Genomic DNA, 15,954 nt, shown 5'->3' on the forward strand with positions numbered 1-15,954 from the left:
CCCACCTGTGTGCATGGGGCAGGCTGGCCCCGGCCAGCAGCAGAGCTCCGCAGAGCTGCTTGCTCCCTCTACCTCGTGGGACAGGGGAGAGATGGGCCAACAAAAGTGCAAAAACTTGTGGGTTGAGATAAAGACAGAAAGAGAAAGGGAAAAAACAAAAACAAAACAACAAGTGGTGTGAAGCCAATCACTAAGCTGTGGCTACATCTAAAAAAACCCCTCCCTTGGTGTTTATTGCTGACGACGATGTCATATGGTATGGACTATCCCTTCATACGGTTGGGATCAGCTGTCCCAACTCTGTCCCCTCCCAACCTCTTGCCCACCCCCAGCCCACTCCCTGGGAAAAGGAGTACAGCTCAGCAACAGCCACAACACGGGTGTGTTATCAACACTGCTCTGGTTGCAGATACAAAGCACAGCACCACCCAAGCTGCTCTGAAGAAAATTAACTCCATCCCAGCCAGAATCAGTACAGTGCACTGCAAATTATCTCACATACACAGAAAGGCAACTCTGTGCCTGTCCAAAGCTACCTCAAAAGAGGTTAAAAGCTGAGCACCTACCACAAGCAAGTCAGGATATGGAGATTCCGTCTCTGCCTGTTCAAGGCCCTGAACAGCCTTCTTTGGACATTCACTCCCCATCTGCACCTCCCATCTACTGGCAGGATCGGTCCCAAAATCACATCTGATTGCTGCCCCAAGGAGGGATGGTGAGAACAGTGAAACTCCACCACTGACTGCCCTTCTGCACATAGCTATGGTGTTCAGGAAAAGGGAGGTTTGAATTTATCCCTGTGGCATCCAAGCCTCCTTTCTGGAAAGCACCCACAGAAAAAGAACTGCAGGGTATTTTGGTGAGAAATGCTCATCACCTGCCCAACCACTCCTCCTTCATCACAGGCAGCAGAGCAGGCTGCGGGTGAAGAGCCAAGAGGTGCACATGTTCAACTGGGGCATGGGAGCCCACACCAGGTTCTTGTATCCATGTTTTGTTTTCAGTTGAGAGCAAATATAAGCAGAACACAGTAATGATCGAGGTACTAAGCAACATACCTCCTCTAATCGCTAAATTATTTCATTAAAAAGATGGTGGAGAGATATCCTTCACTATTCCTCAGAATAAAGTGTCTGCCTGATGCTCCCAGCTGCATACCGCAAATACAGAGATGCACCTCCTCTGCAGCCTGAGCAACCACTGAGGTTGTCATTTCAGGCAGCTGCTCTTCACCAGCTCATAGCAGCTCCATTCAGCAAGCCTGAGATTTCGGACCCAGCTTTGAGACACCTAACCTTACAGGCACCAGTCAAAGAAGTTCAGTCCAAGATCTGCAAAAGACCTAGCTCCCTCCCAAGCAGCATCTGGAGGCCAGGATATACCCAGGCACACAAAATGGCATGGCACACCTGTGTTCAGGCAACTTTGAAATCTGAGCTTATCTTCATTAGTGAGATAGCCCAATCAAGCCAGGTTTGTGATCTCTCTTACTTGCCTCTATCACTTCCAAAAGTGGGCTCTGCTATGTACTCTCTGAGTTTTTTGACCATGTTATCCGCTGTTAGATTTAAGCATTACTTCTGCCCTACTGACTTCAGTTTTGCCCAATCAAGGCGACAGCAGAGGTGGCTAAGGCTTCTCCCAAACCAAACCCTACTATTAAGTAACAGCATCTATAGAGACACACATTGCCAGGAAACAAAATGAACAGTACAATGCACTTTCAAAACACCATGTAACAGAATGACCTTCTGATTGCAAAGTCCCACAAAACCCAAACACGCTGCCACATGCAGTGCATATACCACCTTCAGCCACCATTTCAGGAAACAAGCTAGTTTCTGGATGACAGCATCCCTTAATAATCACCCTGGTAAACAATTATTTAGAAAATAGCTTTAAGATATGAACTGTGATAATCAGTGATAAATAGTAGGATCCTTTTGTTGTATTAAGTAGCCTATAACATATACTACTGACCTCTTTCAACAGTAGTAATGATACAAAGGTGGTTTTCTCTCTCCATGGGCCTGACAGGTGTCTGGATTTTCAGACTAGGGACTGACCCCCTTCAGACATCTACAGTCAGCACTGAGTTGCATGCTCTCTGTTTTATTCCCTTCCTTCTAGCAATTTTTTTTTTACCTTCAGCTTGCTGTCTTAAGTCCCATTTCTTAGTTGCATCCACCTGTTTTCTCTCGTTTTATGCATCCTTGGACTGGGACTGACTTTATGATTGTGAATCATCTTGCACAGTGAGGATCCTTCCTATGATAGGAGTTCTCAAAAATTTCCACAAAAACAAATAAAAATGCAAATAACTGCAAGAATAAGTAACTGCAAAAATAAGTAACTACAAAAACAGATAACTGCAATAATGTTTAACCAATAGGGAATTGCTTCTGAATATTTTGGGCCAAATTATGCCATTTACAGTCTCTCATGAAGAACGATTTGACATGAGTATGGCAGGGCATTTGGAATGTAGTAATTGATTGAACAAAGCATCAGGCAGTATTGAACTGTTTTATATAAAGTATTGCAGTCAGAGGAGAGCTATTTAACATGATGGCTACTTTTGTTGTTATTATTGTTTCACTGTTGAAACAGAAGAAACGAAAAAGAATAAAGATAAGACAAAATGGACTTTTCTCTCTGTTACCATATGTACTTCAGTTACTGACTTAGACACTGTCTATTCCCAGCAAGTAAAATTTACCCTAGTAATAATCCTCTTAAATACTGTGAAGTAAATAAATTTTCAAATTAATTAAGTATCTTACAATTTACCTAATAATTTCATGACTCTATGAAATTTTGAGGTTTTTGAAACAGAAACTTATAAATCCATTTAATCATAAATTAATCATAATTTATTGCAACAGAACCCATCAAGATTAATTCAGTTGACATTAATGTAAATGTCATCCAAATTTCTGTAGCTGCTCCATTACAATTTGTCTGCAGTTATATAAATATTAGTCAATCATCACTTAAAATGAAGCCTACCCTTGTTTTTTCTCCCCAGCATGTCTTCTGGCCATACATAATGTAACTTGAATCTTGAGCTTAATGGGTATTGCTGCTCTGCCTGCATGATCGCAGACACACAATGACGGGTTTTGTATCTGGTCAGTCTGGAATTAGTATTATAAATGGTAGAAGTTACAGAACATACCCATTTAAATGAAATTCCACATTCCTCTTAAGTTAAAAGAGGTGAAAGTGTCTTAAGCCATATAGATAAAATTTCACCCTTTTGCAGAAGGAGGGACCAATGTTGCTGTAGCATTGATCAGAGAATGAAGAAAATCCTGTGAAGGAAAAATGCTTTGGCCTTGTAATTAGACATAGGGATTTTAAAATGGCATAGCTGTATTTTAAAGCAAAAATGGTGAAGAAGACTTTTTCTATTTTTTTTAGGCAGGGTAGGGATTTTATCAACATAGATCACCCAAAAAGTGCTGAATGTCTTCACAGTCTAAACCCACAAGTTTCTGGCAAATCCTGTACTTCTGAGCCATTTATGCTACTAGTTACCAGTAACATGTATATAGTTCTGAAGGACACATGGAGGGAGCCAGCAAAAATATTCAACCTCAGTGCTGCATCTCACACACAGACAAAAACCAGACTAAGCAGACTGAAATAGTTCCCTGCTGTAGGCAAGGGGGAACTTGCAGAAGGTCACTCTCAAGGTGTATGGTGGGAAATTCGCCAACAGAAGGGTCAGGGAGGAATGCAGTAAGTTCAAACACACTAAAATCATGCTCACTGTATGTGTAACATTCATATGCAATAACTTTTGCATTCATAATGCACACTGCCTTAGGGGGAGCTGGGGGAAGAGTTTTGCAAAGAATGAAATTGTTCTTTTAAATTACAAAAAAATACACATGAATGATAAAGACCATGGAGATGACAGAAATCAGTTACCTGTTTGTATTCCTGATGTTCCAGAGAGATGACAACTCAGCAGTATAGATTTAACCATTTAACCAAAATTCTCTATAGTTACAGCAACTGTTCAAGCATATACTCTGTGCTAACTCCACAACTGAAAAGAAAATCATGTCTTCTCATTCCTCTAAAATTTGCACCTTTGTATTTGTGCCCTTTAGTATTTCCACACTGATAATTAGAAAAATTATCAATGTACACATTCAAATATTGATTAAAGGGGTAGGGGAGGGTGTTGGTTTGGGGTTTTTTTAATAGGATTTGGGGGCATGTTTATAAAGAAAAACTGAAATTGATTTGGCAACATTGATAATAGGATTTATGAATTTAAAGGAATTTGGGCAGGGCTAGGTCCAAGTGACATTGTTCAAGAGAACATGACCATCTTTACACTCTATAGGAATTATCTGGTGACATAACACTGAAGTCTCTGCTAGTCAAAGGGGTAAAAGTTGAAATCATCTCAGTTTTTGTTTCAAGAATTTACAGATCAGTAGTGTTTTACACGTGTAAAACAAGGAGAGCAACCAGAAGTAGAGAGGCCAAGAGAACTGATCTCTGTTACTTTGATAGCTACATCGCTGGTATCAGCAAGTATTTTACTAGCAACAGAGATCTTGGACAGGTGCCCCTGGGTTTTAATTCCTATTCAGTTGTACAAGAGTTCAATAAGTACACTACTCTAAAGAAACCAAAACACTGGATGCAGGAATTTAGTTTCCAACTGATTCACTCAGCAGGAAATCATTGTTCTTTTTTCCAAGTAGTTGAAGACAACAAGAAAATCAGCAAAATATTCAGAGAATGTAAATGTTTGAGGTAAAGAAAAAGGGAATCATTTACATATATGCATTTCCCAGATTTGAAAATTTGTTTTTCAACTCTGCTTGCACTCACATTTCTTCCCAACTTGCTCCCCTTGCTAACAATAAGCTTTGTTCTATTGTGTCAGATCTAACAGGAAAACAATAGTACATCACCCAGTAGATTCAAACAGCAGGAAGACAACTTTGCCAAAAAATAAGTAAGTAAATAATTTACTTTTTAAAGCACTGATAAGTAACATCAATAAAAGTTTTATTATTGATGTGTCTGTGCTCTAAGCAGCAGACAGCATAAGACCAGATGACTCTAGTGTGGTTTACAGCCTGCCCACTGAACAGGAAACCACTCAGCTTCACTCTTTGTTCAAAAGCTGCTGCTAACCTAAATTATTTTGTAATTCTAAGAGTGGGGCAGTTGAAACTCAGAGATTTATGTTGGTATTTCACAAACTTTGGGCCATTCCAAGGGTGGATGCTTAATACTAGATAAAATAAGTGTGCATTAAGGCAGTCCTTGGCTGCATCTTGCAAAATATTTCTTGTTGTTTCACAATACTAAGTACTACTACTGAAATGATCCATAAATGTTGCTGAAGAAGCTGATAGAGAGCTAAAGTCCAGGGGGTAAAGAGGGTGATGGTAAGAGAACCACCATCCAGGACACCAGAGTAAGGTCAAGACCCATTTATGTGTTTCTTATGAGTCAATATATCTCATATATTCCCTATGGCAGAGTAATTGCAGGATGGAAGAATCAGGACTGAGGGAAATTGTTATATTTACCCTGTTGGCTGACAAAATGGGAAGGGAGCCATGTGCAGTGGCACAGCTGCATGCTAAAAGAGAGGTTTAGCTCCTATCTCCCAAAGCAAATTCATCCCTCAAACAATATACCAAGGCTGTTACAATATTTATGTCGAAAATGAATGTTCACAAAATGAGTGGAGTTCTCTGTAACTGCACCAAACTTGGAGCTGTAAGTGAACAAAATACAGGGTCTGACCCAAGATTGTTGAATTTCTAAATTTGCCAAATAATTTTTCAAATTTAATTATTATCCTTGCAGCTTTCACTCATTCTATTAGGCTAGACTCTTTGAGAAGTTTCATAAAAGAATGGCAATTTCTAATATTAAAGTGGATTGGGGTTTTTTTATGTCTTCAGGTCTTGCCCAAACATATGTGCAGCAATGAATCTGGATATACAGCCAAAAGGTAAAATTATCTCAGTACTGAAAAAGAAAGTACTGTAGCTTATCTTTTTACCATACTTACTACTCAGTCAGTGATAGTTTGGAACGTGCAAAGTATAAAGGATCAGAACATTGTAAGATCATAAAAATTCAAATTAATTGTAAGATAAAGGAAAAGAAATGGATATCCACTAACTGGAAACTGGATACCCACTAATGAAGAAGGCAAAAGGTTGTTTATTTCCAGAGTGCCCCCAAAAAATGTTGGCTTCATGTCATACACTGCAAAAAGCCATCAAGAAATCATCCTCTTGTTGGAGACTGAAAAACATTACATTGGCTGATGACTTCTAGAAAGCGACTAAGGGAACTTTCCTTTTTCCTCTGCCGCTACTCATGAAGGATTCCTCTCTTTTTACTGTTTCCTGGTCCAAAACAACAGGACAATGACACAGGATCTCTAAATCCAATTCCATCACACATTATGGTCAGAAGAAAGCATGTGTTTAAATCAGCTTGATTTCATAAGTAAAACATTGCTTCTACTTAAGTCTGTGGAAAACGATACCATATTTCACAACTGTAGCTGAGCTAAGACGTATTTAATGCAAAGCATATAAAATTATCTAACTAAATAGGGGCACAACTAGACAGATTTAGTTGTCATACCATATGTTTATTGTGCTATGTGAAGTTTGCTTAAATTGGTTAAATATCAGTATAACACAGAAGATTTAGATTTAGGATTGGAAAAGCAGTTCTGGAAAAATAAAACACAGCAGTCTATCATCTTATTGCAAGTCTTTTATTCTCTATGGATAGCTGGCCATATCATAAAAGTTCACCATAACTGGCATTTATTCACATGCCTTTTTCATAGTCTCTGAAGCAAAACCTGCCTAACGTTTTGCTTGGTCTTGGAATTAAACCTATACAATTCAGGAAGCTTCTACTTGTCTTGCTTCACCCCTCTAGAGGCTAGAGGAAGATGCCAATATACTTAACAGGACAAGTATTTACACCATAATTTTGGACCAGACAGAAAAAAGTGACTCTGCAAACTCCTATGCAGGTTCTTTCCTGCAGCATTTCCAGCCTCATTTCTTTCTATTGAAGTGGTTAGGAGACACACTATCAGCATCACAAGGTTCATTAATATACAACACACAATACTTTATCGGTTTCTGTCCCTGGCTGAAACACCACAAACATGGAGTGAAAAAACACTGTGCATTCATAGACTCACAGAAGTAGGTGGGAACAGATTTACCTTCTGCTTTCTCATTTAAAGAAGGGCTACATTTCTGATGTTGCGGTTTCACGTACAAATTGCTAACCTGCCACCCTTTTGAAAAGACTTCTTTTAGGTCACTATGAAAAGCAGGCAAGGTTGCCAAAAAATGTGCACAATTTTATTCCTGTGCAAATTAAAGAGAAATTAATTTATTCCCTTTTGTCCTTTGACATCAGGCATTCTGTCAACTGGCAGAAACACACCCACACATATGCCATAGAAATATAACACCTTACTATTGTTATAAATGTCCCCCAAAGCATTCTCCTAGAGAAGCTGGTGGCTCAAGGCTTAGACAGGTGCACTCCTTGCTGGGTAAAAAACTGGGTGCATGGCCAAGCCCCGAGAGTTGTGGTGAATGGAGCTAAACCCACTTGGCAGCCAGTCACATGTGGTGTTCCCCAGGGCTCAGTTTTGGGGTCAGATCTGTTTAATATCTTTATCAATGATCTGAATGAGGGGATTGAGTACACCCTCAGTAAGTTTGCAGATGACACCAAGCTGGGTGGAAGTGTTGATCTGTTTGAGGGTAGGAAGGCTCTACAGAGAGATCTGGACAGGCTGGATTGATGGGCTGAGGTCAACTATATGAGGTCTAACAAGGCCAAGTGCCAAGTCCTGTACTTGGGTCACAACAACCCCATGCAACGCTACAGGCTTGGGGAGGAGTGACTGGAAAGCTGCCCAGAAGAAAAGGACCTGGGAGTGTTGGTCAACAGCCAGATGAACATGAGCCAACAGTGTGCTCAGGTGGCCAAGAAGGCCAATGGCATCCTGGCTTGTATCAGAAACAGTGTGGCCAGCAGGAGTAGGGTGATTGTGCCTCTATACTCTGCACAGGTGAGGCCGCACCTCAAGTACTGGGTTCAGTTTTGGGCCCCTCACTACAAGAAGGACATTGAGTTGCTGGAGCGTGTGCAGAAAAGGGCAACAAAGCTGGTGAAGGGGCTGGAGAACAAGTCTTATGAGGAGTGGCTGAGGGAACTGGGATTGTTTAGTGTGGAGAAAAGGAGGCTGAGGGGAGACCTTATTGCTCTCTACAAGTACCTTAAAGGAAGTTGTAGTGAGGTGGGTGTTGGTCTCTTCTCCCAAATAACAAGTGATAGGACAAGAGGGAATGGCCTTAAGTTGCACCAGGGAAGGTTTAGGTTGGATATTAGGAAAAAAATCTTCACTGAAAGGGTTGTCAAGTATTGGAATAGGCTGCCCAGGGAAGTGGTGGAGTCACCATCCCTGGAGGTATTTAAAGGACGTGTAGATGTGGTACTTGGGGACACTCTTTAGTGGTGAATTTGGCAATGCTAGGTTTACAGTTCGACTAGGTGATGGGAATGGTCTTATCCAAACAAACTGTTCTGTGATTCTATGATAACTGATATATTCTATTTAGTAATTTCACAGAGGATGTACCAAAGCCACAAAAATTTACAGACTGAATAAAATACGATCAGTTCCTATAGCTTGAGAAAACTCTGATTCCTGCCAGCTGTAAATCTTTAGCTTCCAGTGAAAAAAATATTGATGTCAGAATGTCCCGCTGATTGCAACTACCTGGCACAAAGAGTCTGCCCTCTTTCATCCCTGTACAGCAGCCAGTGCAACAGAAGCCAGGAAATTGGATGTTCCAGGGTGATATATATAGTAAATAGCAGAAATAGTCTCCCCCCAAGCAGTGAACATCTTCAACAGTCTTCCACACCACTCAGATGGCATGCAGCACTTCTCATAGCTGACAGAATGAAATATCCATCTTCACTACCAAAATGTCATCCTTAAATTACACAAGGAGTGGTGTCTAGCTAGTTTGCACTCCTCAGCTAGCACAGAGCAAGTATTTGGGCATTCACCTTATGTAAAAGGAATACCCGCAACGCTGCCTCTTCCTTTTCTCACACTGTGCAAAGGAGGTGTTAGAAGAAAAGGAGAGGGATGGCTAGAGTCCTCCAAACACTGGTGATCCCTGCGTAACAGAACAGATCATAAACTAACCTGGATATCAAATTGTAAACTGATATTGGATAGCAATAAATCACTCCAAAGGCTTGTGTCAAACTGTCCCCTTTTAGCACTAAGCCATGAAATGCATGGCTAATATCTTCAGTGTTTACCACTGTTATTTATTTCTTATTGTTGATGATAGAATAACCATTTTTATTAACAGAAGTAAAAAGGCTACAATTTAAGACACTGACTGCCTTTTTTTCAGTAGTATATTGGTGCCAACTAATTATTCTCATATACATCAACTTTCCTCTGCAATGTCATTGATCCAACCAGGCTTACTTCTCATTTGCACCAGCATAACTAAACAGAAAATCAGACAACTAGTTTGCATGAATAACACTTCCTGCCCTTCCCACCGCCACCCCTCCCAGCAGAGACGCACTACATATATTGAATAAGTGAACATTTTATGCCATCTGCTGGGGTATAAAAAACTCTGAAATATCAGGCTCATGCAGTATTCAGACCTTAAAAGAACAATAGTGAGTAGTAAGGAGGCCGTTTAGGTAAAGACTGGCTTCTTTCAAAACACAGCTGCACAGGAGGGTTGTGGGATGCTGCCCGTTCTGTCCTTCACACACTTGCACAGGGTACAACACCTGGGAACGAAGTGGGTCTGGTTTTAAGTCTCTCCTTGGCATAAAAGGGTTCCAGTCCATAATTCTCCCTTCTGCCTAAGCATTAGAGCATGCTGTAATTATATGTTATAGGTTAGGCTTTATAGAAGGACTTTCATGCTCTGTTTTTGAAATTAGGCTGTTGTGGAGCCACAGATGCAAGATTTGTGAGGCTGCAGGCAGCCCAAGAAAGGATTGATTCAGCAGCCCAGCACAAGAGCACATACTGGGCAAGGACATACCATGGCTGTTTTGCATTAAACAGTCACTAGATTAAATGTGTAAATCCGGTTAACAGCAGAACTTGGGAGCCTCTTCTCAAGTGAACTCACTCTCCTGTTCACCAGCTCTTTGGCCCTGTAACTTGTACTCTCCCAGCTATACCATGAGACAACTTCCATGGGCAGACAGCTACTACCTAGAATAGTTTATAGTCTGGTAGTTGGAGTGTTCTCAATTTTGGGAAACATGAATTTGGTGTTTCTCAAGCTGAAACCAGGATTTCAATTTCCTGAGCAAGTGCTGTGCTACTACAGAAAAGGCATCAGCACAACTCATTTTCCAGTTCAGTCTTGAAAGCAGGAGGCCAGATATTCTTCTGCCACCAAAGGAATAAGATATGTTTCTATTCAGAAGAGGGATTTCCAGACCAGGATCCCCAAGCCCACCGGGGTGAGCCCTTACAGTTCTGCACCAAGCAGCAAAACTCAGAAGAGAGAAAGGCATCCAAGCACATCCTTCTCCGGGTATTTTCTGTGGGTGGGCTTAGACATCCCAGTGGTTGTAAATCCCATTTCCACAGAGCTATTTCCTCATGCTTTGCATAGGTCAACAAACTCACGAGTGGATTTACTTCATATCCTTTGTTTCAGTATCTGTACAATACTGTATAATTGGCAGATTTTTATTCCTTTTTATAAGTTATTAGTTATTGTATAATTTTCTACAGAATGACACCTGCTGACATTTTTTCTCCATTTCATACAGAAAACAGAAGAACTATTCCTGTTGCTACCTATCATTTTGTAAGTACCACACTGTTCTTCCTAAAATTTTACTTTTCTTTCACTTCCTGATGTGTGTTAATATTGTCTTGGCTATAACACTGGTAACAGAAAATGTAATCCTCACTGTTTGTTAATGCAAAATAAAGCATGAGAATTTTGAAGTATATATGAGAACTTTTATTTTGTTTTAGTGGGAGCTAGATTAGTGAAATGACTCACTCGTCAATTCTCCATTTACAGTCTGAATTTAAAATACACCTTTATCATAAGATCATGTGAAAATAACAGGAGTTAGGCTGAACAAGTACATAAGTGATAAACCTCAAGGTTTAATATGTAACCTATGCAAATGAAAGCTGAACAGCTAACAGTACACATTTCAATGTCTTTCCATTTGCATCTGAAAGCTCATTTTGAGTTTCAGCTCAGGCATATAAGAAAAGACTGCAAATACCTTACAAGTCAGAGGAAGATTAAAAGAAAGCACAGGTTTATTGCTTAATAAGGAAGTTGAACAAGTAAAGGATGACTAAAGAAGGTTGAAGCAATCAATACTTTGGCTGCTTCAGTTTTCATAGAAAGGTTAATTACAATCAAACGCTATATGAGATTAATACCAACTAGAAGGCAGTAATAGCGCAGAGCAGAACAGGGAAAGAACAGCCAGGAGAATATTTACTTGTGCTAAAGCACTTAAGGAAATATTTTATGTAATTTCTGAGACTTTAATTGATTATCTTTGGGAACTCTCCAAGGAGTCCTGAGTTCCTGAAGCAATGGGAAAGAACAGTGGTAACCTCAATTTCTTACAAGAAAGCAAGCAAATCCTGAGGGTTCTGGAGAGACTATTAAACAAAGTCAGTCTGAAAGCATCTTTTGGAAATAATAAGACTGATTATGTAAAAAATTGGAAATGTGAACATGAAGAACATCTCATCAACTCCTCAGACCAAAGTCATTTCCTTCTTGGAAGAAATACAATCATAACGGGCAGAAAGAAAACACTAGATGTGCTACATCTTGATTTTTGTTAGGTCTTTGACATTTCCCAGAAGACAGTCTCACAAGTAGAAACCTGGAAACCTGGTTTAGGTGAAAGTTTGTGAAATGTTTGCACAATTGATTGAAAAAATGCCCACCCTCAGCCTAGCTGACAGTAGTCTGCTACTGAACTGGAAAGAGCTATGCAGCAGAAGAGCCTGCAAACCCAGGTATTCTGCAAGGGTCTGTCTAGGGTGTGGTGGCATTTTTTTAATGTATTGTTATAAAAAAGCAAGCCTCACCCTGAAATGTACTATCAAGAACACTTCTTGGAGGTCTGCTTGATGTTGTAATAAAGATGTGTACAACCCGGGGAGAGTTCACAGGAAAGTAACAATGAGGTTCAAAATCTTGGTTGACAACTCAGTAAAGTTTTAAAGAATTGTACTTGCTTAGTAAGAAGACTAAAAGGAAATACAGTTGTAGGCATTAAGCATAATAAATGTTGAAATAAAGTGGATAGTAATCAAATTTTTAGTGTCCTTGCAGGGTAAAACAAATTGGTTTAATTTGTACCACTCAAAAGAAAAAACATGTACTGAAAGGACAGTTGACTAGTGGAAGCTATTGATTCCCCATTACTAGTGAGTTCAAGAAATGATGAAAACAAACATCAGGGAAGATCCAAGTGCATGGATGCACCTATACTGTCTCTGGTAACAAGACTTACAAAGACACTGACTGCCTTCAGCCGAGTTCACTCAGCAGTAATCTCAGCTCTGTGCTGTTTGTGCATGTCTCCTCCTGAAGGAAGCCACTGGTTATGTTCCAGCATGTAAACAGTATGAAGGGTGAAGCAGCACTGCAGAAAATACTCTTGAATATAGCTAGTACAAGTGTATAGACACAACCAGAGACTTCCTGAGTCACCCTCAGCACCACATTTCTGTGGACTCCATTGTTCAACACATACTTGCTATCACTGCATTCACTTGGACTGCACATTTGCTAGCACAAATTCTCAAAAACAGTGAATGTTTTTATTTCAAAACATGACATTTGTGATGAGCTAGTTAATATATTCTTGCAAGTAACATATGTAAACAGTCAGTACAATACAAATACCACATGGATGATATTATAATGAAAGGCACAGTTTCAAATGTCTGCAATGATCATAAAATTAAACACTGTCATTATATTTTCAAGAGTAGCAACAGACCAAACTCAGAGAGAGACCTAACCAGTCTCCCAAATGGCTATTTTATGAATCTAAATTAAAAATTTAGATCCTCAAAACCCTTTCACAACTACTTTCCAACCATTCAATTTCCATCAGAAAATTTCCTGTACACCAAAACATCTGGTTATGGTAATCAAATATTTCCAAACCTGAGATTAATCTTGAACTTAGCTGTATATCTCTTCTTCTGTCCAGAATGGAGATTTGACAATGAAGGGCAAGAGTGACTTACAGTCTTCCTCCAAGGTATCTGAGGAGGAAGATGATGATTATGAGACTGTAAGTTCTTCCACTCTGGAGGCCATCCATGCTTTGAGCATCCTTCCTGCCAAACCTCTTCAGGAATCTGAATATGCAGGTAACTTTTGCTGTCTGCAGAAAGTGAACCGCACCTAGAGGTGAAGAGGAACAGTACAGATCTGGCGTTTTCAGTCTGGATATTTTTTTTAATTAAATGGTTCAACTGAAAAATAAAACACTGGTGGGTAAGAACAATAGAAAAGTTTTGTCTGCATCTTCATATTCAGCAGTTACCCTTATTTCCATTAGATTATGTTAAATGAATACTTACACTCTGCTTTTGTAATTTTAATTTTACCTTCATGGGAGAAATTCTGTGATCCCATTCCACCTGGAAAGTGAAAAAAAATTGACTGGTCAAATCCACAACCATTTCAGAAAAGCCCACTGCTATTTAAGCCTGAAAACCTTTAAGATGGAAAACATATTAAAGAATACATGAAACTTTTCTCCAGATGGTAATTTGCAGATGAAAAAATCTAGTAATTTTTTAAAGGCATTCTCTGCTGCTTTCAATAGCAGTAGTGAGCAATTACTTTGAGTGTAATTCTCAGGCATTCTTAACCTTGCAAGATAGCTGCATTAATCAAGTTTCGGTTTACTAAAGCCATTCTAAATCACATTTAATGCCCAAACATACATGGCCAATTAATATCCCATTTCAGGAAGTGAAATATCATCCTAGCTTTCTATTGTTTGAAGCCATTATAAACATGCTGTGAAAGTTTTAAATCACTAAAAACTGGGAGAAATCGTAGATGAGAAAGAATGGAAACCAGAAACCAAAAATATCTGAAAATACAGGATCAATACACATGTGAAAGCTTGCTCCAGTTCACATCAAAGTCAGCAAAGATTTTTCTACTGATTTCTGTGAGAGTTAATTTGATGTCTAAGCTAAATAGATGTGAGTAAATTTATCAGCGTGTGAGCAGATCACAATCAGCCTGAACATCCAGATATTCTACCCTATGTTCCAAAGAGTCATTTGTGCATTTTATTTGGAAATCTGAAGTAAATTTCAAGTAGTGGTTTTATCTTGGTTAGTAGTAAAGGCTTTCAGTCAGCAGTCAGTATCTTTTGTTGTTTACGTAAGACTGTCTTAAAATACCGAAAAGACACCATTTTTGTTTTGCAATTTCAGAGAAAGCATATTAAACAAAAAGCTGCTTTTTGCCTGTGTGTTATGCCCAGTAACTATAATGTGGCAGGATACAAGAGCGAGGAAAGGTCTGAAAATGTATTTCAGAAAGGCAAAACTCAATGCTAACATTCTATTTTGTCATCTTTCCTAGACAAATAACAATGCCCTTGAGAAACAAAATCAATGACTCAAAAACACATGCTAGTGTACAACCTATGCATTTCTTTTAGATAGTCATGGGTGCAGTGTTCATTAAAAGCTAAAGTAAAAATTAAAAAGCTCTCCCCCACACCCCTCACAAAACCAGAACAGCACAATAGTATTTGCAAGAACAAAGGTTCAAATTAAAAACAAATTTACTAACCTATTTACAGTTTAGGTCAAATGCCTGACTTAACTGTGTATCAACTTATGAAGGCTTTTTTTTTTTAACCACATTGAGGAAGTTAACCACCAGGCTATCACCAAGGTCTTGCTTGTGTCCTCAATACAGCTACTAAAGTAACAGTTAAGTTCCGAAAAGGAAAAAATTAAAATGCTTTATAAAAATTGCAAGATCTGACCTGAAAAACATATTTTGAACATGAAAACCTCTTCTTCTTAACACATAGTATTACTGAACTACTCAGGCTTGCTTTTCTTTTCCTCTTTTACAGATAAACGTTGTTTAAGGCCTTCAGGTACCACTTCCCCAGTGCACAGGCAGCACATATCTCAGCCCCCTCAACACTCAGCTGTAAGTAAAGATCTTAAACCCTATTCACAAACAGACATCTCCTTTTCTGTAATATCATTTAAAGCTAAGTGCAGTCTATTTAAAGTCTTAGCCACATAACATTCTATTGTACAAGGTCGCCCAAGTTCCTGTGAGCCATTCTGTTTTCACTTTGTGCCAATGTCCTTGAGACTCACTTTCACTTGTCAACTGCCAGGGACCTACTGAGCATTAGAGACATCCCAGTCAGGAGCAGTGCTGTTTCTACTTGCCCTAGTTTCAAGGATTATGACTAACACCACATCTTTATTTTGTTTTATTAACAGAAACACATGTCTGTTCTGGAGGGGAGGAGCATGCCAAGTGTTAGAGGTATAATAAAAAAATCTATCCATTTCTGCAATCAAAAATAGAAACTGTTGCTTCCATATTTATATTTTGTACATAAGCACAGATTGCAGATGGCTGATAGAATAGACATGGTTTTCAGAACAGCAGTTCCTTTCCAAAATAATCATACTGCAAAATTTGCAATACTTTTGAAACTATCTAACATCAAAGTAATTATTTACAAAAGGATATATATTTTGATATTTTGTCTCATGAGTTCTCTGTTCCTCAAGGGGAGGAAAAAACAGTCTTTCAATTTAAAAGTCAAGTTTTCCTTTTCCCT

General features: G+C 39.2%; 1 protein-coding gene across 1 annotated transcript in view; it reads left to right on the forward strand.

The window, feature by feature from the left end:
- Positions 1–246: 246 nt before the first annotated feature.
- CLNK (cytokine dependent hematopoietic cell linker) overlaps positions 247–15,954 on the forward strand; it is a 38,750-nt gene continuing 23,042 nt past the window's right edge. Inside the window, exons 1-6 of the mRNA XM_029085853.1 lie at positions 247–380; positions 4,913–4,984; positions 5,949–6,027; positions 13,318–13,480; positions 15,223–15,302; positions 15,608–15,653. Coding sequence (XP_028941686.1) covers positions 247–380; positions 4,913–4,984; positions 5,949–6,027; positions 13,318–13,480; positions 15,223–15,302; positions 15,608–15,653 — 574 coding nt within the window. The remainder of the gene's footprint in view (positions 381–4,912; positions 4,985–5,948; positions 6,028–13,317; positions 13,481–15,222; positions 15,303–15,607; positions 15,654–15,954) is intronic.

The sequence above is a fragment of the Antrostomus carolinensis genome, unplaced genomic scaffold (assembly GCF_000700745.2).
Source record: "Antrostomus carolinensis isolate BGI_N321 unplaced genomic scaffold, ASM70074v2 scaffold15587, whole genome shotgun sequence".
Taxonomy (NCBI): domain Eukaryota; kingdom Metazoa; phylum Chordata; class Aves; order Caprimulgiformes; family Caprimulgidae; genus Antrostomus; species Antrostomus carolinensis.